The sequence below is a fragment of the Ctenopharyngodon idella genome, chromosome 20, assembly GCF_019924925.1.
Source record: "Ctenopharyngodon idella isolate HZGC_01 chromosome 20, HZGC01, whole genome shotgun sequence".
NCBI classification, from domain to species: Eukaryota; Metazoa; Chordata; class Actinopteri; order Cypriniformes; family Xenocyprididae; genus Ctenopharyngodon; species Ctenopharyngodon idella.
Window position 1 is genome coordinate 1,737,833 of NC_067239.1, and position 27,855 is coordinate 1,765,687.

Consider the following 27,855-nt stretch of genomic DNA (forward strand, 5'->3'; position numbering starts at 1 on the left):
ACGATTGAAAACAGAAAAAAAAGCAATGTGGGAGGAGACTGCACCAGATATTACCCTTGCTGAGCATTGTGGTGCTTTAGTGGGAGCACATCGGCCCAAAGTCTCAGGGATACAGCTCGAGTTTCTCTTCATTCACGTATAAATCTTTCGCCTTTTACTAAAGATTTCCGTGGAGGGGAACTTTTGCGAGTTTTTGATATTTTTGGGTGCTCTGCTCACAGCAGAGCTGCATGCGTTTGTTCAAAATCAGAAATTGGTTTGGGTCTTGCTCCGAAGCAGCGACAGCAGGACGGAAGCTTTTTGAAGCATTTGCGTCGCGGAGCAGTTCACTGTTTCGGAGCGCTCGATTCACGCTCCGAACCACTGACTCAAGATAAAGGTTCGTAACGGTTTCGGAGCTTCGCGAAGCAGTGTTTCGAAAGCGCCCATCGCTAATCCGGAGTGCCGGCGTTCGAGCGTGGTGGAAAGAAGCGGGCGTTTTGGAGCCGAGTGGTCGTCAGACCAACGCCACTTTCCCTGTTCGCAATTTCAAGTCTTAGCTCAGCAGCGTGATTGTAAGGTTTACCAAGCACAAAAGGGAGCCCTCTCTTCCGCAAGACGTCTAAGGTGAGTCTTGAACGGCAGGTTCACTTTATCAGCAGCTCGATGGTAAAGCCTGAGCTCATGCAAGGCGTTTGGCCATCATAAAGGCAGAGCCTCCCCGTCGGGGAATCGAACCCCGGTCTTCCGCGTGACAGGCGGAGATACTGTCCACTATACTAACGAGGATTGGCTCTTTTGGTTGCGTCTCTGCGCGGCACGGCACTGTTTTGTATGCGCAAGCCTTGAGAAGAAGTCACTTAATACTGGATATGCTTTCCACTATGGGAGTTATTATTTAACCTTTTTATTTCGGCCAAGGGGGGCAGGAGAAGAGGAGCTTACCCTGTCCTATGGAGGAATCAACCCGCAATGGCAGGGGATGAAGGGTTTGTTCATTTAGCTTCCAGGAAGTTCATAAAAATCTCACGCAAACACTACCGCTGGCCTTCAACATACTATCGGCTTCAGTGACATCCTCTTACACAGGGATTGCGGTCATCTGGCGATGGGGCGGATTCTCCTTACATTACGGACAATGGAAATGGCTCGACGATTGAAAACAGAAAAAAAAGCAATGTGGGAGGAGACTGCACCAGATATTACCCTTGCTGAGCATTGTGGTGCTTTAGTGGGAGCACATCGGCCCAAAGTCTCAGGGATACAGCTCGAGTTTCTCTTCATTCACGTATAAATCTTTCGCCTTTTACTAAAGATTTCTGTGGAGGGGAACGCTTGCGAGTTTTTGATATTTTTGGGTGCTCTGCTCACAGCAGAGCTGCATGCGTTTGTTCAAAAACAGAGACTGGTTTGGGTCTTGCTCCGAAGCGGCGACAGCAGGACGGAAACTTTTTGAAGAATTTGCGTCGCGGAGCGGTTCACTGTTTCGGAGCGCTCGATTCACGCTCCGAACCACTGACTCAAGATAAAGGTTCGTAAAGGTTTCGGAGCTTCGCGAAGCAGTGTTTCGAAAGGGCCCATCGCTAATCCGGAGTGCCGGCGTTCGAGCGTGGTGGAAAGAAGCGGGCGTTTTGGAGCCGAGTGGTCGTCAGACCAACGCCACTTTCCCTGTTCGCAATGTCAAGTCTTAGCTCATCAGCGTGATTGTAAGGTTTACCAAGCACAAAAGGGAGCCCTCTCTTCCGCAAGACGTCTAAGGTGAGTCTTGAACGGCAGGTTCACTTTATCAGCAGCTCGATGGTAAAGCCTGAGCTCATGCAAGGCGTTTGGCCATCATAAAGGCAGAGCCTCCCCGTCGGGGAATCGAACCCCGGTCTTCCGCGTGACAGGCGGAGATACTGTCCACTATACTAACGAGGATTGGCTCTTTTGGTTGCGTCTCTGCGCGGCACGGCACTGTTTTGTATGCGCAAGCCTTGAGAAGAAGTCACTTAATACTGGATATGCTTTCCACTATGGGAGTTATTATTTAACCTTTTTATTTCGGCCAAGGGGGGCAGGAGAAGAGGAGCTTACCCTGTCCTATGGAGGAATCAACCCGCAATGGCAGGGGATGAAGGGTTTGTTCATTTAGCTTCCAGGAAGTTCATAAAAATCTCACGCAAACACTACCGCTGGCCTTCAACATACTATCGGCTTCAGTGACATCCTCTTACACAGGGATTGCGGTCATCTGGCGATGGGGCGGATTCTCCTTACATTACGGACAATGGAAATGGCTCGACGATTGAAAACAGAAAAAAAAGCAATGTGGGAGGAGACTGCACCAGATATTACCCTTGCTGAGCATTGTGGTGCTTTAGTGGGAGCACATCGGCCCAAAGTCTCAGGGATACAGCTCGAGTTTCTCTTCATTCACGTATAAATCTTTCGCCTTTTACTAAAGATTTCCGTGGAGGGGAACGTTTGCGAGTTTTTGATATTTTTGGGTGCTCTGCTCACAGCAGAGCTGCATGCGTTTGTTCAAAATCAGAGATTAGTTTGGGTCTGGCTCTGAAGCGGCGACAGCAGGACGGAAGCTTTTTGAAGCATTTGCTTTGCGGAGCGGTTCAATGTTTCGGAGCGCTCGATTCACGCTCCGAACCACTGAGATAAGGTTCGTAAAAGTTTCGGAGCTTCGCGAAGCAGTGTTTCGAAAGCGCCCATCGCTAATCCGGAGTGCCGGCGTTCGAGCGTGGTGGAAAGAAGCGGGCGTTTTGGAGCCGAGTGGTCGTCAGACCAACGCCACTTTCCCTGTTCGCAATGTCAAGTCTTAGCTCATCAGCGTGATTGTAAGGTTTACCAAGCACAAAAGGGAGCCCTCTCTTCCGCAAGACGTCTAAGGTGAGTCTTGAACGGCGGGTTCACTTTATCAGCAGCTCGATGGTAAAGCCTGAGCTCATGCAAGGCGTTTGGCCATCATAAAGGTGGAGCCTCCCCGTCGGGGAATCGAACCTTTTTATTTCGGCCAAGGGGGGCAGGAGAAGAGGAGCTTACCCTGTCCTATGGAGGAATCAACCCGCAATGGCAGGGGATGAAGGGTTTGTTCATTTAGCTTCCAGGAAGTTCATAAAAATCTCACGCAAACACTACCGCTGGCCTTCAACATACTATCGGCTTCAGTGACATCCTCTTACACAGGGATTGCGGTCATCTGGCGATGGGGCGGATTCTCCTTACATTACGGACAATGGAAATGGCTCGACGATTGAAAACAGAAAAAAAAGCAATGTGGGAGGAGACTGCACCAGATATTACCCTTGCTGAGCATTGTGGTGCTTTAGTGGGAGCACATCGGCCCAAAGTCTCAGGGATACAGCTCGAGTTTCTCTTCATTCACGTATAAATCTTTCGCCTTTTACTAAAGATTTCCGTGGAGGGGAACGTTTGCGAGTTTTTGATATTTTTGGGTGCTCTGCTCACAGCAGAGCTGCACGCGTTTGTTCAAAAACAGAGACTGGTTTGGGTCTTGCTCCGAAGCGGCGACAGCAGGACGGAAACTTTTTGAAGAATTTGCGTCGCGGAGCGGTTCACTGTTTCGGAGCGCTCGATTCACGCTCCGAACCACTGACTCAAGATAAAGGTTCGTAAAGGTTTCGGAGCTTCGCGAAGCAGTGTTTCGAAAGGGCCCATCGCTAATCCGGAGTGCCGGCGTTCGAGCGTGGTGGAAAGAAGCGGGCGTTTTGGAGCCGAGTGGTCGTCAGACCAACGCCACTTTCCCTGTTCGCAATGTCAAGTCTTAGCTCAGCAGCGTGATTGTAAGGTTTACCAAGCACAAAAGGGAGCCCTCTCTTCCGCAAGACGTCTAAGGTGAGTCTTGAACGGCAGGTTCACTTTATCAGCAGCTCGATGGTAAAGCCTGAGCTCATGCAAGGCGTTTGGCCATCATAAAGGCAGAGCCTCCCCGTCGGGGAATCGAACCCCGGTCTTCCGCGTGACAGGCGGAGATACTGTCCACTATACTAACGAGGATTGGCTCTTTTGGTTGCGTCTCTGCGCGGCACGGCACTGTTTTGTATGCGCAAGCCTTGAGAAGAAGTCACTTAATACTGGATATGCTTTCCACTATGGGAGTTATTATTTAACCTTTTTATTTCGGCCAAGGGGGGCAGGAGAAGAGGAGCTTACCCTGTCCTATGGAGGAATCAACCCGCAATGGCAGGGGATGAAGGGTTTGTTCATTTAGCTTCCAGGAAGTTCATAAAAATCTCACGCAAACACTACCGCTGGCCTTCAACATACTATCGGCTTCAGTGACATCCTCTTACACAGGGATTGCGGTCATCTGGCGATGGGGCGGATTCTCCTTACATTACGGACAATGGAAATGGCTCGACGATTGAAAACAGAAAAAAAAGCAATGTGGGAGGAGACTGCACCAGATATTACCCTTGCTGAGCATTGTGGTGCTTTAGTGGGAGCACATCGGCCCAAAGTCTCAGGGATACAGCTCGAGTTTCTCTTCATTCACGTATAAATCTTTCGCCTTTTACTAAAGATTTCCGTGGAGGGGAACGTTTGCGAGTTTTTGATATTTTTGGGTGTTCTGCTCACAGCAGAGCTGCATGTGTTTGTTCAAAATCAGAAATTGGTTTGGGTCTTGCTCCGAAGCAGCGACAGCAGGACGGAAGCTTTTTGAAGCATTTGCGTCGCGGAGCAGTTCACTGTTTCGGAGCGCTCGATTCACGCTCCGAACCACTGACTCAAGATAAAGGTTCGTAACGGTTTCGGAGCTTCGCGAAGCAGTGTTTCGAAAGCGCCCATCGCTAATCCGGAGTGCCGGCGTTCGAGCGTGGTGGAAAGAAGCGGGCGTTTGGAGCCGAGTGGTCGTCAGACCAACGCCACTTTCCCTGTTCGCAATTTCAAGTCTTAGCTCAGCAGCGTGATTGTAAGGTTTACCAAGCACAAAAGGGAGCCCTCTCTTCCGCAAGACGTCTAAGGTGAGTCTTGAACGGCAGGTTCACTTTATCAGCAGCTCGATGGTAAAGCCTGAGCTCATGCAAGGCGTTTGGCCATCATAAAGGCAGAGCCTCCCCGTCGGGGAATCGAACCCCGGTCTTCCGCGTGACAGGCGGAGATACTGTCCACTATACTAACGAGGATTGGCTCTTTTGGTTGCGTCTCTGCGCGGCACGGCACTGTTTTGTATGCGCAAGCCTTGAAAAGAAGTCACTTAATACTGGATATGCTTTCCACTATGGGAGTTATTATTTAACCTTTTTATTTCGGCCAAGGGGGGCAGGAGAAGAGGAGCTTACCCTGTCCTATGGAGGAATCAACCCGCAATGGCAGGGGATGAAGGGTTTGTTCATTTAGCTTCCAGGAAGTTCATAAAAATCTCACGCAAACACTACCGCTGGCCTTCAACATACTATCGGCTTCAGTGACATCCTCTTACACAGGGATTGCGGTCATCTGGCGATGGGGCGGATTCTCCTTACATTACGGACAATGGAAATGGCTCGACGATTGAAAACAGAAAAAAAAGCAATGTGGGAGGAGACTGCACCAGATATTACCCTTGCTGAGCATTGTGGTGCTTTAGTGGGAGCACATCGGCCCAAAGTCTCAGGGATACAGCTCGAGTTTCTCTTCATTCACGTATAAATCTTTCGCCTTTTACTAAAGATTTCCGTGGAGGGGAACGTTTGCGAGTTTTTGATATTTTTGGGTGCTCTGCTCACAGCAGAGCTGCACGCGTTTGTTCAAAAACAGAGACTGGTTTGGGTCTTGCTCCGAAGCGGCGACAGCAGGACGGAAACTTTTTGAAGAATTTGCGTCGCGGAGCGGTTCACTGTTTCGGAGCGCTCGATTCACGCTCCGAACCACTGACTCAAGATAAAGGTTCGTAAAGGTTTCGGAGCTTCGCGAAGCAGTGTTTCGAAAGGGCCCATCGCTAATCCGGAGTGCCGGCGTTCGAGCGTGGTGGAAAGAAGCGGGCGTTTTGGAGCCGAGTGGTCGTCAGACCAACGCCACTTTCCCTGTTCGCAATGTCAAGTCTTAGCTCAGCAGCGTGATTGTAAGGTTTACCAAGCACAAAAGGGAGCCCTCTCTTCCGCAAGACGTCTAAGGTGAGTCTTGAACGGCAGGTTCACTTTATCAGCAGCTCGATGGTAAAGCCTGAGCTCATGCAAGGCGTTTGGCCATCATAAAGGCAGAGCCTCCCCGTCGGGGAATCGAACCCCGGTCTTCCGCGTGACAGGCGGAGATACTGTCCACTATACTAACGAGGATTGGCTCTTTTGGTTGCGTCTCTGCGCGGCACGGCACTGTTTTGTATGCGCAAGCCTTGAGAAGAAGTCACTTAATACTGGATATGCTTTCCACTATGGGAGTTATTATTTAACCTTTTTATTTCGGCCAAGGGGGGCAGGAGAAGAGGAGCTTACCCTGTCCTATGGAGGAATCAACCCGCAATGGCAGGGGATGAAGGGTTTGTTCATTTAGCTTCCAGGAAGTTCATAAAAATCTCACGCAAACACTACCGCTGGCCTTCAACATACTATCGGCTTCAGTGACATCCTCTTACACAGGGATTGCGGTCATCTGGCGATGGGGCGGATTCTCCTTACATTACGGACAATGGAAATGGCTCGACGATTGAAAACAGAAAAAAAAGCAATGTGGGAGGAGACTGCACCAGATATTACCCTTGCTGAGCATTGTGGTGCTTTAGTGGGAGCACATCGGCCCAAAGTCTCAGGGATACAGCTCGAGTTTCTCTTCATTCACGTATAAATCTTTCGCCTTTTACTAAAGATTTCCGTGGAGGGGAACGTTTGCGAGTTTTTGATATTTTTGGGTGTTCTGCTCACAGCAGAGCTGCATGCGTTTGTTCAAAATCAGAAATTGGTTTGGGTCTTGCTCCGAAGCAGCGACAGCAGGACGGAAGCTTTTTGAAGCATTTGCGTCGCGGAGCAGTTCACTGTTTCGGAGCGCTCGATTCACGCTCCGAACCACTGACTCAAGATAAAGGTTCGTAACGGTTTCGGAGCTTCGCGAAGCAGTGTTTCGAAAGCGCCCATCGCTAATCCGGAGTGCCGGCGTTCGAGCGTGGTGGAAAGAAGCGGGCGTTTGGAGCCGAGTGGTCGTCAGACCAACGCCACTTTCCCTGTTCGCAATTTAAAGTCTTAGCTCAGCAGCGTGATTGTAAGGTTTACCAAGCACAAAAGGGAGCCCTCTCTTCCGCAAGACGTCTAAGGTGAGTCTTGAACGGCGGGTTCACTTTATCAGCAGCTCGATGGTAAAGCCTGAGCTCATGCAAGGCGTTTGGCCATCATAAAGGTGGAGCCTCCCCGTCGGGGAATCGAACCCCGGTCTTCCGCGTGACAGGCGGAGATACTGTCCACTATACTAACGAGGACTGGCTCTTTCGGCTGTGTCTCTGCGTGGCACGGCACGGCACTGTTTTGTATGCGCAAGCCTTGAGAAGAAGTCACTTAATACTGGATATGCTTTCCACTATGGGAGTTATTATTTAACCTTTTTATTTCGGCCAAGGGGGGCAGGAGAAGAGGAGCTTACCCTGTCCTATGGAGGAATCAACCCGCAATGGCAGGGGATGAAGGGTTTGTTCATTTAGATTCCAGGAAGTTCATAAAAATCTCACGCAAACACTACCGCTGGCCTTCAACATACTATCGGCTTCAGTGACATCCTCTTACACAGGGATTGCGGTCATCTGGCGATGGGGCGGATTCTTCTTACATTACGGACAATGGAAATGGCTCGACGATTGAAAACAGAAAAAAAAGCAATGTGGGAGGAGACTGCACCAGATATTACCCTTGCTGAGCATTGTGGTGCTTTAGTGGGAGCACATCGGCCCAAAGTCTCAGGGATACAGCTTGAGTTTCTCTTCATTCACGTATAAATCTTTCGCCTTTTACTAAAGATTTCCGTGGAGGGGAACGTTTGCGAGTTTTTGATATTTTTGGGTGCTCTGCTCACAGCAGAGCTGCATGCATTTGTTCAAAAACAGAGACTGGTTTGGGTCTTGCTCCGAAGCGGCGACAGCAGGATGGAAACTTTTTGAAGCATTTGCTTCGTGGAGCGGTTCACTGTTTCGGAGCGTTCGATTCATGCTCCGAACCACTGACTCAAGATAAAGGTTTCGGAGCTTCGCAAAGCAGTGTTTCGAAAGCGCCCATCGCTAATCCAGAGTGCCGGCGTTCGAGCGTGGTGGAAAGAAGCGGGCGTTTGGAGCCGAGTGGTCGTCAGACCAACGCCACTTTCCCTGTTCGCAATGTCAAGTCTTAGCTTAGCAGCGTGATTGTAAGGTTTACCAAGCACAAAAGGGAGCCCTCTCTTCTGCAAGACGTCTAAGGTGAGTCTTGAACGGCGGGTTCACTTTATCAGCAGCTCGATGGTAAAGCCTGAGCTCATGCAAGGCGTTTGGCCATCATAAAGATGGAGCCTCCCCGTCGGGGAATCGAACCCCGGTCTTCTGCGTGACAGGCGGAGATACTGTCCACTATATAGCTGTATACACTGTATAGCCAATGTGATTTTTTTCTTTTTTTTTCATGTCAAAAATAGAATCTTTCTATTTTGTTGTCAGGCTATTTCTGTTACTGCGTCTTGTATCAAAAGTGTGTTTTGAGACCTTTGCGTTCTGCACTGAGATTTTTTTTTTTTTTTTTTAAATCTTACCTGAACACCATGTCTTAGGACACAGTGGACAGACATGTCTGTTATTGCTAGCTGACATGTAACTGCCAGGACATATGAGATAAATTGTTGCTTCTATTTTAAATGAATTTACATAATTCTGTTAGGTATCAGATACACGATGTATGTTTACAACAGTGAACAGTGTTTATAATTTATTTATATATTAAGAGATATTAGTGGACTCAAATGAAATAAGCTTACATTACTTCCAGAGTATAAATAAAGCTTTTTATTAAACTTAACTTAGGTTTACAGTGTACTGTAATTGAGTGTATGGTATTAGTAACATACTGTAAAGTATATTAACAGTATATCATAAACTGTTTGCCATTATTTTACTATTAATTTACATGACAAATTGATAACTCTTCTTACATGAGAAATAAATAAAGTAGAATACACAAAATACACTTTTACATATTTTAGAGATTTCACTGGGTAGGAAAACTATTTTAGGCTTGCCATCACCTGCAAAAATGGAAATGAAGTTCCAGGAAATACATTTTACCCTAATAATGTTCTTTATCTTTCTGATAAACAGGTATACTTTTTTATTATGAACTGTTGATTGCCATGAACTACCATCAAAACTTTTCTCTTCCCTTTCTCCTCTAGTAACTTTAAATGTGGCTCATATGAGTACATTTAAAGTAAACAAGAGGAACCATTCAGTGATTTCTAGTCAAAATGATGCCCCGCCTTATTGTTAGAGAGTCTTTAAAGTTCATTAGCATCTGCAACTGAGTCATCGTAATGTTTAGTCCTTTTTTCCCCTGAAATTATATTTATGAATATTATTACTGTTTTATGTATTTCATAGACTGTGGGTGGTAGCCCTGTAATGCTTGCTGCAAGAGGAGGAATCCTCTGAATTATTTTAAATAGAAAGAGTAATATGTAATTCACTGTAACTATATCCGTATTGAATACAAATATCTTTGTTCAAAACAAAGTTTCATTTGACTATTCTGCCTAATTTACAAAGCTAGATGTCGCTAATTTCTCTCTCTAATTAAGTCTACGTAGGGCATACCTCATTTAGCTCTTTTACTTCTTGAAGAATTTGCTCATTAATATTACGGTTTTATTGAACGGCATTCTAGGAAAGTCACGTAGCAACTTGAGCATGCCGAGTTAATATTCATGAGCTAAGACTTCTCCATAGTACGGGTTCGTAAGTTCGTTTTTCCTATGCACAAGGCAAAAAACCCCGAAGTCTCGCGATAGGCGCTTACTCGTACGGCCGCCATATTGTGTGACACTATTTTGATTCTTATCTGTTGGAAGTGCGAAAGGAAGAGAGAAAATAAGGGGGAGCAGAGGGGGAAAAGCAGAAGAGCTGTCAAAAGAATCCCGAGTCTGAGAAACAGCGGGCGGCGGAGGCGGTGGTGGTTTTCTCCCCTCATCGCTGTCTTTAGCGGAGTTGGGCCTGGGTTCAGCAGCCCGGCCCAGTGCAGTTCCGCGGCGGCGTCTCGGCCCGGGGAGCGGCGGCTGACACGGTGAGAAAAACGCTTGAGATTAGGCCTTTCAGTGTTTATGGAGTCGAGAGAAACGCCAAACAACTCGGTTGAAAGTCGTTTTTTGTGTTTCTCCTCGTTTATGATCTTGCTCTGATTGTAAGTACACACCCTCCGTCGCCTTAAAGGCTAAAAACGCGATGAAAAAGCTATAAAGGTTCTTCAGCCTGTCGCGTTCCTGCATCCGGTCGCTCTGATCGGTTTGATTCACTCACTCGCTCTATTTTGATCTTACCTGTTTGTTGACGTTTAACATTTAGTGAAGTTACTGAGCTTTCTGTGTAGTTTAGAGGAAACGTTTCAGGTTAGAATAACGTTACCTCTGAAATGTAGCCTGCATTAACATGAGGCTGAAAAGCTCGTTTTTTCATTTTAACAATAAATAGATTGAATGCTTAAGTGATTGATCGATTGTCAGGCCAATTGCGGGAGTTGATTTGTTTTTTTTATTTTATTTATTATTTTACAGTTGGCTTATAAAGGAAACAAAACTATGGTGATAATCAGGCCTTCAAAACAAATGAATGCTCTGCCAATCATGAATAGTTGAAGAAGAATGTTTGAAAATAAATCCCAGGGATTTTCTTTTTACCAAGTTTCTAAGATATAAAGTGTATAAAGTGTAACGTAATGAATCACATTTCATTCGGGATGCAAGTACCTGAAGGCACTTTCACTAATCCAAAAAGTCTAATAACTCTAACATTACATAAATATATGTTTGTATGCATTATATTAATAACACTTTAATCAAAATGCATGTGCCCCATTATTTTACAAACCTAAACTGCCTTTTATATTAATAATTCAGAAGTAAATAACCAATCTCACGTTATTGTGTCTTCATGGATGTGTTCGTAATAGCATTCTACTTATTATTTCTAAGTTTTATATATATATATATTAGTGACTAGTAGTAGTTTTCCGTATTGCATGAGTGACCTACTGTAGTTGCCAAAATGTGCAATTCACAACAGACTACACTGCATGCAATATTGTATCCCACAGTACAGTGTGATTTGCCTTACATTTGAACCGATCCAGTTATTTAACTGAATTGAATCAACGGTGAACTAACTCGAGCTGAATAACGACGCAATTTGCTTCAGTTGAGCTGCTAATTAAGTTTGCATCATCAATTCTGTTACTTTCCTTTGTATTATTGTGGAGCTGCTTTGAAACAATTTCTATTATTTAAAGCGCTATATAAATAAATGTGACTTTACGCAGGGTTTCTGCAGGTCTTAAAGTCTTAATTGTGATCAGAAGGTACAGTAAAGTTACAGTAAAGTACCAAGTAGTAGGCTAGTATTCCATGCTAAACATAGCCTGTGCAAGGGCTACACAGTTAATCAAATTAAAAATCAAAATCCTTCTGTTAAAATAATGTGGCTTTGTGTGAATTATTAACCTGCAAAAGGCTTCAAATTAAAATAAATAGTATTTAGAGTGAAGAGTGAAAGCACTCTTGTTTGTTTTTCACACAAGCAGTGTGTGCATACAGTAATTTCAAGAGATTCACATTTTGTGCTTGCTCCACACAAACTCCATTTCAGGAAGTAATTGAGTGTGGTTTGCTTTCAGTCTGTTTATTATGTGCTTTATGAACACGCATTGCTCACTCATTTGGCACTGTTTTTGATCGCAAAAATTACAGTGTAAAATGAAACAATGCTGGGGGTTTGACCTAAGGTTGGGTGATATGGACCAAAAGTTACAATAGTATATTTATCTCTCTATTTATCCCGGTAGGCTGAATGGTGATGTAAAATATATATCTCTGTAGTTTCTGCGAAGTGAATGTTCAGTTTTTTTTTTTCATAAGGTACATTATGGGCAAATAAATATAGATGAACCGATTGACTGGCCAGGTACCGGATTTTAATTTCAAATACTATTTAGGATGGGTAGTATGTGAATTGGGACGCTGCAACAAAGTTCGATATTTGTAATACTTGTAAAGGCTGATGTATACTTCTGCGTCAAGTGTACACCGTAGCTATGGTGTAGGCTGTGTAGAGCACGCCTAGCCTGACGTCCACATCTTCAAAAATGTAACAGCGCGGCAATTCTACGCAGACCGCAAGCACTGTGATTGGTCTGCTAGGAACCCCTCCCTCAAGTCAAAATAAGCGGGCGTCCATAGGAATGAAAAAATGCTCCGTTTCAAGGGGACCTGCGCTGTAAAACTGCAACAAAACTCGTTGCCTATTTGCCGCCATCACTGCTGAAGCTTCTCTGACAATGTACATGACAAGCTGCTTATTCTTCGGCCTTTGCCTTGATACTCAACATGACCGCCGACATTGCCTACTAGCTGTCTGCATGTTGCACGTCGACGCAGACAACGACGCAGAAGTATAAATGAAAACACGCGTAGCCTACGGTGTAGGTATGACGCAGAAGTATAAATCAGCCTGAAGGCCAAAGTAAATCATGGGGGAACAACCACAAAAATGTTCGGAACAACAAACCTAATTAGACACTGGTGTTGTCAAAAATATTAATATTTCGATACGCATCTTAAATATTTGAAACAGTTCCAACACACCTGACTTGCTCACTAAGTCACTTGCCACCACCTACTGGTGGTTTAGTTTCATATTTACAAGTATAATTGCGTTTTACCCAACGTTTCATATTTGTGTATTAGGGCTGTGCAATATGGACAAAAAAAAAACTATCACGATTTCTTTGGTCAATATTGCGTTTTCGACACAGATACGCTTTACATGCATAAATGCATTCAGTGTGAATTTGAAACATATTTCCAAAGGAAACCAAATAGAGCTTTATCAAAAATCTGTAACATGTCTCTAGAACAGACATAAGGCAAAATAATCAATTAGTAAAGGTGTAACAAAATGTGACTATTTTTACCCAGACTTATGGCAAAACAAATATTAATGTAGGTAATCAAAACAATAAATGAAAATAAAAAAAACAACTCAAACTAAAGTCTCTCAAATAAATCAATTTAGAACAGTGGCAGAAACTAGCAGCTTTAAATGTTTAAAGGTTTTGTGCTAAGAAAACCAGGATGTCCACCATTTCTGGTTTCAAGAATGAACGTTGGCATAAGCAGTCTATGACTATAAATAATTAGAAAGGTCTAAGGAAAAAATCTGTGACAATTTCTTTATTTTTCTTTATTTTTGTCAGGAGGTATGCAAAATCAAAAATGGAGTCCATGTATTTAATATTAAATATGTGCCTCTTATTGCATCCAATCGCAAAAAAAAAACCTGTACACTGGAGAAAAACATATTGATTATATGTTTCCATTAAAGTTTTTTAGAGAGAAGAATCATTTTTCCTATTTTTACCCAAAATAGGATTGAGTGAGCTTTACTTGGCGTTAAACACGTCTGTTTCACACTGAACGCCGGAGGGCGCCCTTGAGCAGAAACTCCAAATATGTCTCGCAGAAGTACCGCAATATAATGCACGTCGTTCCAGGACGGCATCATACTATCACTGTGGCTGAATAAAAAGAAGTTAGAAGTGGTCACTCAAAAGTCAGCTCGATTTACTGTCCGCACACAAAGTACTGCCCTCTCACAAACTCTCCTCTTTAATGAACAATCAATTTGATTTTTATCATTTACGTCGTGGCTTTCCCCTGTTGAAATATTATAGGAGTGTATGTGAGAATGCTGAATGGACACGGAAAGTTGTTTTACTCTGGTGTTTTGAGTGGTATTTCTTCTGTGCCAGTGGTCGCACATGATCATATTTCTTCCGCCAAATCACAGGGGCACACAAAAATGAGTGCATATCAAACTTTGAAAATCACTTCGAAATGGCCATTACATTCATGCACTTAGTGGACATCTCTGGTTGATTGTACTGCTCGACACTGCAAAAAACACATGGCAAGAAAAGAAACCTTTGGTGCAACATGAGTAGACCCAAATGAAATACTATAATAGACGCTTCACAATTTGCAAATAGCTTAACTGTAACAATTAATCGTGCATCCCTACAAGAGAAGAGTTCTGATAAACACACATAGTTTACACAGAACATGTTTTTGCATCCTATTGACTGTTTGATATGTGATATGATTGTATGTTTGTTATATCACAGCACAGTAAGTGTTTGACCGATATATTGGGAAATATTTGGTGTATTTTAATTACTGGCATCAGCCAATCATTTTTTCATAAAAGGCAAACACAATAGTACTTTTTTTCATATAGCGTCGGCATTAGTAAATGATGAATTTTAATTTTCAGGTAAACTAGCCCTTTAATCATGGCAGCAATAATTGTGATCATGATTATTTTAAGCTAAGTATAAGAGATAGAGAGGAAAAGTCTTTGAAAACATACTGTAATCAGCAAGGACACCAAGGCTTTTCATCTTCAAACAGAATGATTCCCAACACATGCTGTAGATGAAACTTGAAAGTGGCTTAAAACAAAAGGAAGTGTGCCTTGGTCCCATGCTGTAACATTTTTAGTCATTTTCTTATGTTTATATCTTTGTTAGCATGTAATTACATTTTACATAGCTTTGACTATAGCAGATGGTTCTTGGTTTGTGCTTACAAGAACTTGCATGTAGGTTATATCAGTTAGTAGCAAAAGAAGCCAGTGAAGACCACTTGCTTGCTGCTGTCCAGTGTTTCCTATTTATTACCTACCGCGGCACAAGAGATCTCTAACATTGTGTTTTGTGCCATTGCTTTGGCAAAGCATCTGTCAATCAAGCAAAAACCGAAATCGCAGTATGGCTTAGTGCACTTTTCAAATCGCAAAAGACTGCTATTTAGTTAAATACGTATACATATTCTCTTGCACTGCTTTAATCAGAGCAAAGCATGGTACTTTGTTTATTACGTCCGAGCAGCTCATGATCCAGAGTTTTCAGCATCTCAGATCAGCTCGTTCTGTGCATCACACTGTGAGTTTAAAGTGCATTTATGAACGCAGTGTGCACCAAATCCAGTTTTTTTTTTGCATTCACATAATTTCCAATGTTTTTGTGGACAGATAATTACAGAATTTCACTTGATTTGTAATGAAGCATTTAGAAACTTGTCACAGAAACATAAAGGTCTCCCTGCAGTTTTCAAAATTGGTCTTCCATAGTATTACACATTTGTAGGTCATAACCACAAGTAAAACCATGCATAGCACCTCATTACCATAGTAAAATGGTTCATCATGATACGATATGATATCAATTCTCAAAGCCAGTGATACGATATTTGCAGATATGTAAAAGAATTCTGTGATTCGATTTGATTTGGGGTATATCGACTGATATGTAGGTAATGTAATTTGCGTTGTGGTGAAGAGCTGTGAGCTGTGAGTTTGTGTGTATATCTACCAATAGTTTTCTCAGATGAAATGGTGCTGAAGTGACTCTCAGAGCAGCTCTGGAGATGAAATTCATATAGTGAGACGCAGACGTGCATGACGTGTGTTTGATTTTGTGTATTAGAGCAAACTGAGATAGACTTCATATTTACACAACAGTCTTTTATATTCACACAAACACTCGTCCATATCGCCATTTCGTTAAGTGTGCAGCCCTACGTCTGATTTATTCATTCATTCAAATTTGCCAAATTCTGTGACATTCCACTTTATGCAGAATTTTTATGACTGGATTCTGCAGTTACATCCATGTTTTTCTCATAGCAGAAATCAGAGAGGCATAGATGATAATGTACATGACTTTTTTTTCAGAGCTCCAGGTTCGCTATGATTGTGTGTAAAATCGCAAATTCTTGCAGTTTTGGCAGCATAAATGAGCTTGAAATAAACAAAATGGGTCTAAAATGGACCAGCAAGTATACCTTAGTAAGAACTAGGAGTGGGTGATATGACCAAATTCCTATTTCACAATATGATTTTGTGCACAGTGTCAGTCAGCGTGTGCACCGCATTGTTCTTTTTCACTGCTTATTGTGCTTAATACTTATATAAGCACGTCCCAAATTTGCGATCGCCTTCTGAGAGAGGCAGCTTTCTGTGCGCACACTTTGCCAGTGTGCCAGTCAGCACAAGCACAGCATCGAGTTCCTTTTCAGGATATATTGGGCATATAATTCTATTTAACATCAAGCATGTCCCACTCTTCACGTTCTCATTCATGCGTTTCATCACTCTGAAGTGTCGATAGTGCTAGGCTATATATTTACATACCACAATATACATGATATATGTAAGCATTAAGGTACGAGAGGCTGTGCTGTATCGTGAATAAGTCACGGCTGAAGGGCGTTGTTAGGCACGACGCGAAGCGGAGTAACCCCTTCAGCCGTGACTTATTCACGATACAGCACTAGCCTCGATTACCTTATTGCTTTTATAAAACGGTTACCACACAATACAAATATTACAGCCAGAAATATGTATCAATGCAACTTTCATGAAGTAAACTTTTTCTAAAAGCCTTCCTTCCGCCGGAAAAAATAGTCTCTGACCGTGAACAGCAACAGAAGTTACATTTTCACGCCATTAGATGGCGGCAAAGACTGCCTTTATGAGCATGTGAGTCATTGTTTTGAAAACGGAACCAGACGCAACTGACAAATGCTTTGACTAGTGCTGTTAGTCACAGGAAAACCCCTTAAATGTTAAAAGGACAAGATGATACATCGGACATTTAAACAGATTTTTTATTATGGACACAGGACTGACCTGAAGGAAAATGCCAAATCTGAATGCAGGTAATAAACTCGCTCACTCGATCTTTTTCTCACAACACTCTTCTACATAATACAGTAAGCTTCAACGAACAATATCAATTGAGAACATACAGTTTACGTTGCTAAGAGTGGTTGCTAAGGGTGTTGTGTAGTGATACACAGAACCGTTGGGTGAAGCGGTCATAGCCGTGTTTTATCGTGAATAAAACACAGCTATTGACCAATCAGAATCAAGGACAGGAACTAACCGTTTTATAAATTATCAATAATATATATATATATATATATATATTATATATATAGCCCTAGTAATAACTGCTCTCAGTTGATTCTGCCATATGTGAACAATAGTTCCACTAGGCATACTGCATTTGTCATGTAGATGTGGAATGTAACCAATGTGATGAGAATGTTGGCACTATGGAACAGAACACAAATTATGAGTGGAGATTTCCGTATCATAGGGCCATGCATATAGATACATAGCACTTCAGACTCATGGCTGTAAGTAGAGTTGTCAAAAGCACTGACTTCGGTACCAAGTCGGTACTGAAATTTTAAAGATGTGACGCTTTGTGCTGTTGAGCATATTCGTAAACCCCTCCGATTGGCCATTGTGTTCACACGCTTATCAGATATGTCTGTGATTGGCTTCAATGATCAACGCTTCAAAAACCTTGTAAATAGTCATCAATGACACTCTTCACTGAGCGCTTACACAGATACACACGCGAGCGTTTTCAAAAAGCTTTCAAATTCAAATTTTCTGTGTGCTTTATTACGCTCCCATGTGTTGATCATTGTAGCCATTCACAGACATATATGTTAAGCACGTGAACATCTAAAAAAATATATCTAAATATTTTCTGGGATTTTATTGATAACGATAATTAGATGATATTTTGCTGAGTGTGTTTATTGTGTTGGTACCTTGGCAGGTTTAGGACTGCTGTGGACAGCTGACTCCTAAAGTTTTTGATATTCTTCATATTCTGTGTGGTGGTTAGTTTGCAGCAGTGACAGGAATTGTTTTCCTATAAGTTTAAGTTGATTTTTACCTTTTATGGGCATTTTTACCTTTATGAAGCTATTTTTTGACCTAATTAAATGTATGCATCATCTTGTGTGTCAAATTCTTACATTTAGTCATATTCATTTAGAGTAATAAGATAAAATAGGGCTGTTACCAATCAAATGAAATCCGTATTAACAAATTTCATCTTTGCAATGCAGAGGAATCACAGGAGCTGCATCTGAAGTGGCAATTAGATGTATTTACTCAGACTGTTTAATACAGCTCAGAGGGGACATGAATGCATTAATAATATAAAATAAAGCTTCTAAGAATCCTCTCAGAAAGCTCCTAATTTAGCTTAAAAACATCTATGTAGGAGTCTTAGCTTAAGAGCGATTCAGGGCTGATCTGAGAGCAACTCTGTGCGAGGAAAAGACAAAACTTTTATCTTAGTGAGGAGGCAGTGCTGACCCCATTGCTATATATGACACAGTCTTTTGAAGACTGATTGGTTTGTTGTCCAAGGAGGAAAATAAAGATCGCTTTTAAGTAGGTTCTATTATAAGCCTTTGTAATTAGCGTCATTTTTCCTGTTGTACTCACACACACACATTATATATGTGTATATTTCATTTACCATGCTGTTAATGTCGTACTTACCGTATTTGATACGTTTCTTATAGAAGGTAGTGACCCAAATCATCACTGCTGCATAGTTGCATTTTTCCAATTGCCAAATATGTTAATGTAGTGATTACTTCCAATACTGGCGCTATGGCATTTCTGAGATGTTAGGTGTCACCATAATAAGATTGTCACAAACATGATCCCTGCACAATCTAATGTGAAGCGTCTTATTAACTCGTCGCACATTTCTTCTCCCGCTCCACGTTCCGTCCATTTTCTTCACTGCTAAAGAAACTCTTAAGCCTCTTATAAGTCCTTGTCCATACTCCTAACAATTTTGGACCTTAAGACCTCTTTTAAGGGTTAAGATGCTTTCTGAATTACTTTACTAGGATTTTTATTTAATTTTAAGAAGAAATTTCTTAGAATTGTCACTAGGAGCAACTCTTTGCAGTAAGATTTTTTTTATGAATACGGGCCCAGATCTGCGCATTAAGACTTGCACTGTAAACACAGCCTTTCTGCGTGTGCGCAGATACTGAATTCAGTTCTCTTTCGCATCATATTGCGCTAATAGTTTCGTTTAATAGAGCGGGGACATTTTCTTCCCCTTATCACGAATTTGGGGGGCATTTTTGTTCAAATTGATGTCCTTTTAGCCCCAAGCCCCTATTAATTTCCGATCCTGCTGTGCACAACGAATACCAAAGAGGCTCCGCAAAGAATATGTCATAAATATGTTGGAGACAATACTGTTATTGACAGTACTGACATCATGTAGTTTAGCATCATGTGTTTATTGCAGTTTTACAAAAACAGTCCTCTGCGTAATTTCCTCACAGTGTGTTTGATCGGTTTGCCAAAGCCTCGAGCTTCTGGTGCCTGGATGTTTATTTTTTCCATTTTAGAGTTGGTAATGTTTGTGAAATCATAGTGTACTAGGGAGTTTAGGAATACAGTTGGACTGAAGCAGTGGTTCATTATTTTTTTTATGAACACCTTAGTCCGGACGTGAATAGTACAGTTGTAGCTTGGCTGTGTCCAGCATTTACAGACTTTATTTGATTACGGTTGGCCTCAGTGCCGTGTGCTCGCTCTGAAAGACAGATGTGATGTAGACAAGCTCAATTACACAAAACCCTGCTGTAGCTCAAATATACCTGTGCATGTAAATGTACTTACTGTGGCTGTACAGCAATGAGGGTCCAGACTTTAACTGACTACACCATGACAGCCAAATATAGAGACTAGAAGTGTACAGCTCATACCACAGAGCACTGTTTTACACCCTCCGCCATGCTAGTCAGATATAGCTGCTCATGCAGTAAACACAACCACACAATGCAGTCAGAGCTCTTTGTGCTAAAGCTACATTATAATGCATCATACTTCATGCTGTCTTGTAGGGGTGGGTGATATTATTTCATGATATGAGTAGTTTTAATTCAAGGTAACAATATAGATAGTAGTTCCAGGCAGGTCTTGACCGCATTACAGTTCCATACCACTTCACCAAATGATTTCAGTTATTACAAATGCAGTCTACAACAGCAAAAGAACCAAACTGCCAACGACACTGATTAACAAATAAATATCATAAACAATAGGATAAAAACGAAAAAAGTATTTCCATGTTTTTGCCACAAAATTACTTTTTATTATGTACAGAAAGCACATACTTATGTATAAGAACCGGTTCTCATTCACAACCTTATTCATTAGTGCGTTCTTAAATGTGTTCTTAAAATCTAAATTCAAAATAAGGAATAATTCATGGTATTTTAAAGTGCCCACAATAACAATACAAGTGCTGTCATGATTCCTCGATTAAATTCAAGTACTTGATTTAAAAAAAAAAAAAAAAAAATCCTTGAGTGCAGTTTACCATGTTGAGTAACCAGCAAAATACTGGAAGTGGTGCATTCCACAGGCGAGAATTAATGAACCACATTATTAGACCATTTTCTAAGGCTTCACGATGTATTAAAACCATTTAAAACTATACTATAGCATAGTGCTATTGTGAATTAGCAAAGGTTGCGATTCACTTGCTTTTAATACTTTATTTGAACCAAATATTATTGCCTCATTGTTACACACACACACACACACACACATATATATATATATATATATATATATATATATATATGTGTAACATATAATTTTTTTTAAAGTCATTTTAAAGGCTTAGGTCTATTTTTATTACCACAAAAATATCTGAACTTTTGTATAGTACCTGTCAGAAGTTCTTGCTGCATTTATTTAATCAAAAATACAGTAAAAACAGTAATATTGTGAAATATTATTGCAATTTAAAATAACTGTTTTCTATTTTCTACAGCTGCCTACATGGGTCAAATTGACCCACGAACAGTAAGAACTTATAAAATTTCTGTATGCACATTTCAAAATTAATCAGCGTGTTGAAACTTTGCTTGCATGTTCATGACCTTAAATGAGAGAGTCACAAAATGTCAAGAAAACAGGTTAACCAGCATTTCAGTCAACTCAAAAATCGAAACGGGTCAAATTGATTGAGGGTTAATTAATGTCAGAATGTTGATCAAGTGAAACTCAAACCACTTGTTTTTAAATATTTCCAAATATGTTTGAGGACTAATTGGAAATAAAGAACATTAAAAAGGAAAGTCTTGTTTTGTACATTCCTGGACAGACAGTTTTAATCATTACACATACAACCATTAGGATTCTTGTTTTAAAGTACTGACGACAATAGGCTCAGTGTGCGTTGAACATTATTTTCCAAACCAAACACTTGGCTTGGTAAATAAACACAGATACATTTTTTTGGTAAAGTGATAGTTTTCTCTAAGGGAATTGGAATCACTTCTTATTATTCATTTGCCTGATGGCCAACAAAAACACAAAAACTGAACAGATTAGATCTAAGGACTTCACTAAGCAAGAGATCTTTGATAGTTAAATAAAACACTAATGGGTCACACTAAAAAAAAATTTTCACACTACAAGACAAACCAGCTGTTCATATTGGTTGTCATTGTAACGGGGGGGTGTATATTCACCAGTCATGAGACTTCAGCTATAGATATTTCTCTGTTGGTTATGTACATTTGATAACAGTGCAAAAAAAAAAACAGGAAAGGGTGGCATATGTACTGCTTAAATCTGTCTCTGCAGGTATTAGAGTTAAGCATGGAATGTGATCCCATGGAAAAAAAAAAAAAAAAAGACTGGTGACAGTTAACCTACTAACTTAAGATTGTTTGGGAACATTTGACATGCTTTATGGTCTTTTGCACCCTAAACTTGAAGACATTCATATCTGATGAGAGGTGCATGTACTGATCAACACAAACATTGCTCAAAGCAGATGTTTTGCATTTTGAACTCCATTTGTTAAAATTGCAGACAATACCTTTTTGTGATAAGCTCATAGATAGCAGAGAGAGAGAGAGAACTATGCTAAATGCAAATAATAAAATATAACATTGGCACCATTCACTGCCATTATATGAACAAGCGCAAACCAGACATTTTTGTTGTTGGAGGCTCAGTACAAGAAATATTGCACACTTGTGTGGACTTTTCCACTGAAATTTCCACTAAGGTAAAAGTGCTTTGAACATGTACAAGTTGCGGCAGATGATTGCTTTAGTAGGTAGTTTATGACTTTGATTTATATCTCAGTGGATGTCAGATAATCATTCTTACAATTTGGCTTAAACCGTGCCTTATGCGTTTTCTTATGAAGTTACCAATTATTGTCGAGTAACCAAGTATTAGTTACTCGCCAATGCAATTTTTTTTCTCTAAATTTTCTCATGTTTGGCTTATTTTGAAGTGTTAATTTCGGACCTGGTCTACAACAACAATTTTGGGATGCGCTTATGTTTCGTTCAGTCTGTTGTGTGTTCATTGTTTGGGTGTGGCAGACAGGCAGCAGTTCGTTTCGTTGAGCTGTGGCTTTGCCGAGGGCGATGGATGGATGGGCTGTCTGTATCTCAAACAACCAAGCATTAGAGGCACTATATAAAAATCGCATTGCTTGTGTTTTGCAACTCTTGAAGTGTTTCAAATGGCCTCTTTAGCCTTGGGGTAGAAAACTGTACATTTCCTATTGAGCAAACAGTGAATTGGCATTTTTTTTTCTCTCTTGTTTTTAATTTGTGTCCTCCCTCTTTCTTTTTCCAAAACAGATTGCTCAACAGTTATATACATGCAAGAACTAAGGCAGTGAAATAGTCCCTGGGCTAATAGATGAAATTAGTTTTGCCGTGCAGTGTGAAACCGTTTTTTTTGTTTTCTCATAGTGGCAGCTTCACAGAAAACCCTGCTTTCCCAACTGCGTAGGAGGTTAATCATAGTTTTTCAGTAGAAGTTATCAATTAGGTGCCAATTTACATGAGCTAATATTCAGCATCACTCACTAAGCAAGTTTATTGAAGACAAATAAACAGTCAGTAATACATTTATAACAAAGAAACACATTACAAGCAGTAGGACAAATAAATACAACAGAATAAAGATACAAATTAAAGGAAGTTTTTCTTCGACTAACATATGAGAGCAGTGGCACCATCTCTGGGGAAGAGGCGTGAACAGAAACTAGGCTAATTAAGTGCAGTTACTAACAATATTATATATTTTGTCTCATACAAATGTCTGAAAGTAAAGCACTGCGTTTGAGTTGAGCTGAAGATGTACCTTAACAGTAACAGACATCTGACAGGAGAGGGCGATATTTCGACACAAACATTCAGTAGACGTGATATCCCTGACCAGAATTTACTTGTTTCATGTCAGCTAGTGAGATGTTTCCTTAAATAAGTTGTTTACACTTTAATCACACTGTTGTTGATGATTTATGCATCTGTTCTGGAGAACACCATTGCAGCCTCTTATGTGTTGTGAATGTGAACCCATCCTTGATGTTTCAAACCCTGATCTTTATGATTTCTTTATACATCAACTACATTGTGATTTTTGAGGAACTTTAAGTAACTGTAATCATATATTTGCTAGCCTTGCAATATAGTTTAGCATTTTTTTATATATTGTTCTGCATTAATTCAGTAATAGTTCTTCTTTAACTCTCTTTAATTCTTCTTGTAGTCTTGTAACATTGCATAAAGTTTTGCAAAACTGTGTTTGTTGTAGTCCAAAGAGGGCTTTTCTGTAGTTTTCAGTTTTATTGTTTCTGCATTCTGTTCTCAGACAGTTGCAGCTAGTTGAGTTGATTTGTAAACCTCCATTTGAGCAAAATCTCTTTGGGAAGGTTGCCAATGTTAATTATAATAAAACTGGCATAGCTTGGTGCACACATTTTCTTGGTAAGTTTTGTAATCCCAGTACATTTAGGCTACATTCACCCTGCTCAATTCCGATTTTTGCTCAGAGCTGATTTTTTTTTTTTTTTTTTTTGTATAGCTGTTCACATTGTTTTTTAAATGTGGCCAATATCAGATTTCCAGTGTGAACAGATCATGGTTCTGAACTGGCCTGCATGCACAAAAGAACGATACAAACGGGGTTGCCATGTTTTTACCACAAAATCCACTCAATTGCTTCTCAAAACTAGTCCAAAGCTAGCCCAATTGCATCCTGGGGCTTAAATATTGCGTTAGTGTGGACGCTTCAACCCACGAAGTTGCAAAACAACCCGTGAAAAAGTAACACAATTCTGCGGTAAAAAAAAATTGCGGACTTGGCAACACACACAGCGTGCTGTCAAATGAAAGTAAACACAGAATTAAAGTAAGCGATTATGCATTTATTAATAGTGTGATCTGCCACGAATGTTGATCTCAAGGGACGTAAAAATTGCATGAATTTCCGATATGTTCACACTACGGTCGCATTACAAATCATCTGACCTGTACTGGATTTAGTACCACATATGGAATGTCTGTGTGTGTGTGTGTGTGTGTGTGTGTGTGTATGTGTGTGTGTGTATGTATGTATGTGTGTGTGTGTATATATATATATATATATATATATATATATATATATATATATATATATATATATATATATATATATATATATATATATATATATATATATTAGGGCTGTTAACGCATGCGATTAATTCAAAATCCTTAACGCGTTAAAATAATTTGACGCATTTAACGCGAAAAAAATTACGGAAGCATGTGAAATTGCGTCATAACGTAATTTACGTCACGTAGTTAGATGTTCTTAAAGTCCATGCTGATTATATCAGAGATGGCAGAGAGAATAGAAACTTACTCATTCCAGTGTCTGTTTCACTTTAAAACATGAACTCTGTCGTATTCTGTCATTGTATCTGAAGAGTGCGAGCCCTCCCGCATCACGCTGTTCCTGTCTGAACTGAACGTCGAAACATCCCACCGCTGTATGGCCAGATGATATGATGATATGTTTCTCGGCTGGAAACACTCCAGAGAACACGTCTCCACTGCTCTAGAGTCCAGTGGCAGCCATGGAGACCCATTCCATGAAGCTCTCTACGCACTGTTCTTGAGCTAATCTGAAGGCCACACGAAGTTTGGAGGTCTGTAGCTATTGACTCTGCAGAAAGTTGGCGACTTCTGCGCACTGTGCGCCTCAGCATGCGCTGACCCCGCTCTGTGATTTTTACATGGCCTACCACTTTGTGGCTGAGTTGCTGTTGTTCGCAATTGCTTCCACTTTATGATACCACTAACGGTTGACTGTGGAATATTTAGTAGTGAGGAAATTTCACGAATGAAAACGAATTTCACGACTTATTGCACAGGTGGCTCGGGACTGTCAAAATAAGCACAATAAGATATTAGTGCCTATTGTTGATTTGATCTTTCCTAAAGTGTTTGATTAATATATTGGACTACATCTGTCCCAGATTTCTAGTGCTTTTCATTTGGTTAGTCTCACAAATATGCATTTTTGTCTTCTCGTTTTTTTTATGCAGAAGATGCTAAGATAGTACGCTAGCGTGCGTGCTGAGGTCAGGTCCGTTCTGTTTTGGCAGTAGACGAATGGCACAGGGAAACCAGCATATTGACAACCAGGTTCTGCACCACCTGCAGCAAAAGTTTCCAGAAGTTCCAGAGGACGTGGTGTGTGAGTGTGTCCTACAGGTGAGTTAGACATACTCCGCTTGCCCATCTAGAAAGGCTGTGTCCTGTGTGTATCAAATGTGTTTCTGTAAGCCTAAGTACTCTGTACATCCTTTTAAAAGTCGTCTCGCATGTCGAAAATTGTCTTTTGGCGACCCAGCATAATTTGTCACGTAACTATTAAGTTAATATGAAAATAAAAAGTGACACAGTTTATTGTCTTAATACAATGATTGATGTAATTGCGCAAAATTCATCAATGCATGTTGTACACACAACTTTACGCTGATGTCACTAACCCCTGTTATTTTACAGCCCCTCCCTTCAAACCACCTGTCATGTAGAGATGGCGTTCCACAATCTAGCCAGTTCCTGGTGAATAAAATCAAATTTCACACTACATTTGCATTGTAGGTTTTTTTTGCATTTGCTTTAATTTAGCAGATGCTTTTATCTAAAGCATCGATTCCCAAACTGGGGTTATTCATGCTATATGTATTTTAAGGCAAATAAATTGAAACATTTGCCAATTAATTTATTATAGAACAAAATTTAAAATCACTACTGGGGAAAGATGTCCCCCAGGGTAAACTTTCCAGCTTTTATCTGATTTTTTTGCAGAATATATCAAATATATCTGAATTAGCAGTTTGCGTCACAATTTTTTTTACGCAACAATTTTCCATCAATTCTTAAAAATTACATAACTGATTCTGAGTTTTTAACCACAGCTGTACGATGACATTTATGACAGCCATTCTCCACAAACAATACTCAAGTATCTAAATGTCCTAAAGATCGGAAATGTCTAAACAAATTCTGGACTTCGTTCACTATGGGAAACCTAGGGTTGTGCTCAGTATTTCTACACTTACAATGTGCAGTTTCAGGCGTATTTCATTATTTTCTCTTCCAAATGCACTACAGAGGCATCATTCATGTTGTTTGGAGTGCAGTATATATTCAATACATGTACATGTATTCATACTCACTGACTGATGTTATTCAGTTGACCTGTGGAGTATGATGAACAATGAGTAATGATATTTGAAATGTACATCTAATTCATGGAATTATTAACTTCATGAATTAGAATTATTATTGAATAGGGTTGGGAATTGTAAGAAATTTTCCGGTTCCGGTTCTGCCTAACGATTCCGGTTCAGATTCCTTTAAGATGATTAAACTACCAATAAAACATAGTAGTAAGGGGAAATAAATACACAATACCCAACTCAAACAGTCCTTTTTGTGTTTATTATACTTGTAAAATGAGTTTAACAGACTGCTAATTTCAACAAAGTAGGAAACACTTTACAATAAGGTTCATTAGTTAACATTAGTTAACTACAGTAACATGAACTAATAATAAACTGCATTTCTCCGACACTTATTAATCTTTGTTAATGTTAATTTCAGTATTTACTAATACATCATTAAAATCGAGAGTTGTATTTGTTAACATTAGTTATTGCACTGTGAACTAACATGAGCCAACTATGAACAGCTGGATTTTTATTAACAAAGATTAACTAGTACAGTAACAAATGCATTGCTCATGGTTAGTTCATGTATAGTTGATACATTAATGTTAACAAATGAACCTTATTGTAAAGTGTTACCACAAATTCAACACCTTTTAAGATGCGTGAACACACAAACAGAATATTTTTGTAAGTTGGATTCGTAAAGACTTCACTCATTTCTGAAAGAATGATTCAGTGATAGATACATTTTTAACAGTAATTTGTTGGCGTAACAATGCAATCGATACAGTCGTTATTTGAAGCACACAGTTACTTTCAAAAGGTTTTTATTTTATTTTGATCGGTAACGTAGACGTCAGCGTTTATATCTGAATAATAAACTTTTTTTATACTTCTGTGATAAGTGGAATATTTGCAACACAGAAATTATGATACTGGGTGTTTGAAAAGTTTGTTTGTGAAGTTGTTTATCTAAACATGACAACTGAGTCTCTTTAGATCAACGGCAGTGCGAACGCAGATTTGAATGTCGCAATTTTATTTTTGTCAGAGGTTTAATATACACGGGTGAATCGTTGTCATTTAGGAATTAGATAATGTGGGTGATGAAATCGAGAACGCAATCTTTCAAAGATTAATCGTGCAGTTTTGTGCTCTCTCTCTGCATTGATATCTGACGTATATGAGTAGCACGAGGGCTTTTCAGTGCATTCATTACTATAATATTCATGAGGTGAGACATCTCTATTAAAGGATACACTCCACGCACTTCGCCCACCCATCACAT

General features: G+C 40.5%; 1 protein-coding gene and 14 non-coding genes across 22 annotated transcripts in view; 9 read left to right on the plus strand and 6 right to left on the minus strand.

Annotated features, from left to right (window-relative positions):
• The first annotated feature begins 113 nt into the window (after nucleotides 1-113).
• On the plus strand, nucleotides 114-228 carry LOC127503030 (U5 spliceosomal RNA). Its single transcript, XR_007927014.1, has one exon. It is a non-coding gene; the product is annotated as a U5 spliceosomal RNA (small nuclear RNA).
• A 468-nt stretch (nucleotides 229-696) lies between these two features.
• Nucleotides 697-768, minus strand: trnad-guc (transfer RNA aspartic acid (anticodon GUC)). The gene has a single exon. It is a non-coding gene; the product is annotated as a tRNA-Asp (tRNA).
• Nucleotides 769-1,244: 476 nt separating this feature from the next.
• LOC127503005 (U5 spliceosomal RNA) lies at nucleotides 1,245-1,359 on the plus strand. Its single transcript, XR_007926992.1, has one exon. It is a non-coding gene; the product is annotated as a U5 spliceosomal RNA (small nuclear RNA).
• Nucleotides 1,360-1,827: 468 nt separating this feature from the next.
• Nucleotides 1,828-1,899, minus strand: trnad-guc (transfer RNA aspartic acid (anticodon GUC)). The gene has a single exon. It is a non-coding gene; the product is annotated as a tRNA-Asp (tRNA).
• Nucleotides 1,900-2,375: 476 nt separating this feature from the next.
• On the plus strand, nucleotides 2,376-2,490 carry LOC127503039 (U5 spliceosomal RNA). Its single transcript, XR_007927022.1, has one exon. It is a non-coding gene; the product is annotated as a U5 spliceosomal RNA (small nuclear RNA).
• An 845-nt stretch (nucleotides 2,491-3,335) lies between these two features.
• LOC127503040 (U5 spliceosomal RNA) lies at nucleotides 3,336-3,450 on the plus strand. Its single transcript, XR_007927023.1, has one exon. It is a non-coding gene; the product is annotated as a U5 spliceosomal RNA (small nuclear RNA).
• Nucleotides 3,451-3,918: 468 nt separating this feature from the next.
• Nucleotides 3,919-3,990, minus strand: trnad-guc (transfer RNA aspartic acid (anticodon GUC)). The gene has a single exon. It is a non-coding gene; the product is annotated as a tRNA-Asp (tRNA).
• Nucleotides 3,991-4,466: 476 nt separating this feature from the next.
• Nucleotides 4,467-4,581, plus strand: LOC127503042 (U5 spliceosomal RNA). Its single transcript, XR_007927025.1, has one exon. It is a non-coding gene; the product is annotated as a U5 spliceosomal RNA (small nuclear RNA).
• Nucleotides 4,582-5,048: 467 nt separating this feature from the next.
• trnad-guc (transfer RNA aspartic acid (anticodon GUC)) lies at nucleotides 5,049-5,120 on the minus strand. The gene has a single exon. It is a non-coding gene; the product is annotated as a tRNA-Asp (tRNA).
• A 476-nt stretch (nucleotides 5,121-5,596) lies between these two features.
• On the plus strand, nucleotides 5,597-5,711 carry LOC127503041 (U5 spliceosomal RNA). Its single transcript, XR_007927024.1, has one exon. It is a non-coding gene; the product is annotated as a U5 spliceosomal RNA (small nuclear RNA).
• Nucleotides 5,712-6,179: 468 nt separating this feature from the next.
• Nucleotides 6,180-6,251, minus strand: trnad-guc (transfer RNA aspartic acid (anticodon GUC)). The gene has a single exon. It is a non-coding gene; the product is annotated as a tRNA-Asp (tRNA).
• Nucleotides 6,252-6,727: 476 nt separating this feature from the next.
• On the plus strand, nucleotides 6,728-6,842 carry LOC127502999 (U5 spliceosomal RNA). Its single transcript, XR_007926986.1, has one exon. It is a non-coding gene; the product is annotated as a U5 spliceosomal RNA (small nuclear RNA).
• Nucleotides 6,843-7,309: 467 nt separating this feature from the next.
• Nucleotides 7,310-7,381, minus strand: trnad-guc (transfer RNA aspartic acid (anticodon GUC)). Its single transcript has one exon. It is a non-coding gene; the product is annotated as a tRNA-Asp (tRNA).
• Nucleotides 7,382-7,861: 480 nt separating this feature from the next.
• Nucleotides 7,862-7,977, plus strand: LOC127503002 (U5 spliceosomal RNA). The gene has a single exon (XR_007926989.1). It is a non-coding gene; the product is annotated as a U5 spliceosomal RNA (small nuclear RNA).
• Nucleotides 7,978-9,879: 1,902 nt separating this feature from the next.
• Nucleotides 9,880-27,855, plus strand: part of tab2 (TGF-beta activated kinase 1 (MAP3K7) binding protein 2) — a 29,627-nt gene continuing 11,651 nt past the window's right edge. Inside the window, exons 1-3 of one of the 8 annotated variants that reach the window (XM_051874924.1) lie at nucleotides 9,880-10,190; nucleotides 25,434-25,602; nucleotides 25,897-25,956. In XM_051874924.1, coding sequence (XP_051730884.1) covers nucleotides 25,501-25,602; nucleotides 25,897-25,956 — 162 coding nt within the window. In that variant the 5' untranslated portion in view covers nucleotides 9,880-10,190; nucleotides 25,434-25,500. Of the gene's footprint in view, nucleotides 10,191-25,433; nucleotides 25,603-25,896; nucleotides 25,992-27,855 lie in introns of those variants that run through there. The other 7 variants (XM_051874927.1, XM_051874928.1, XM_051874929.1 and 4 more) reach the window with 7 other exon arrangements.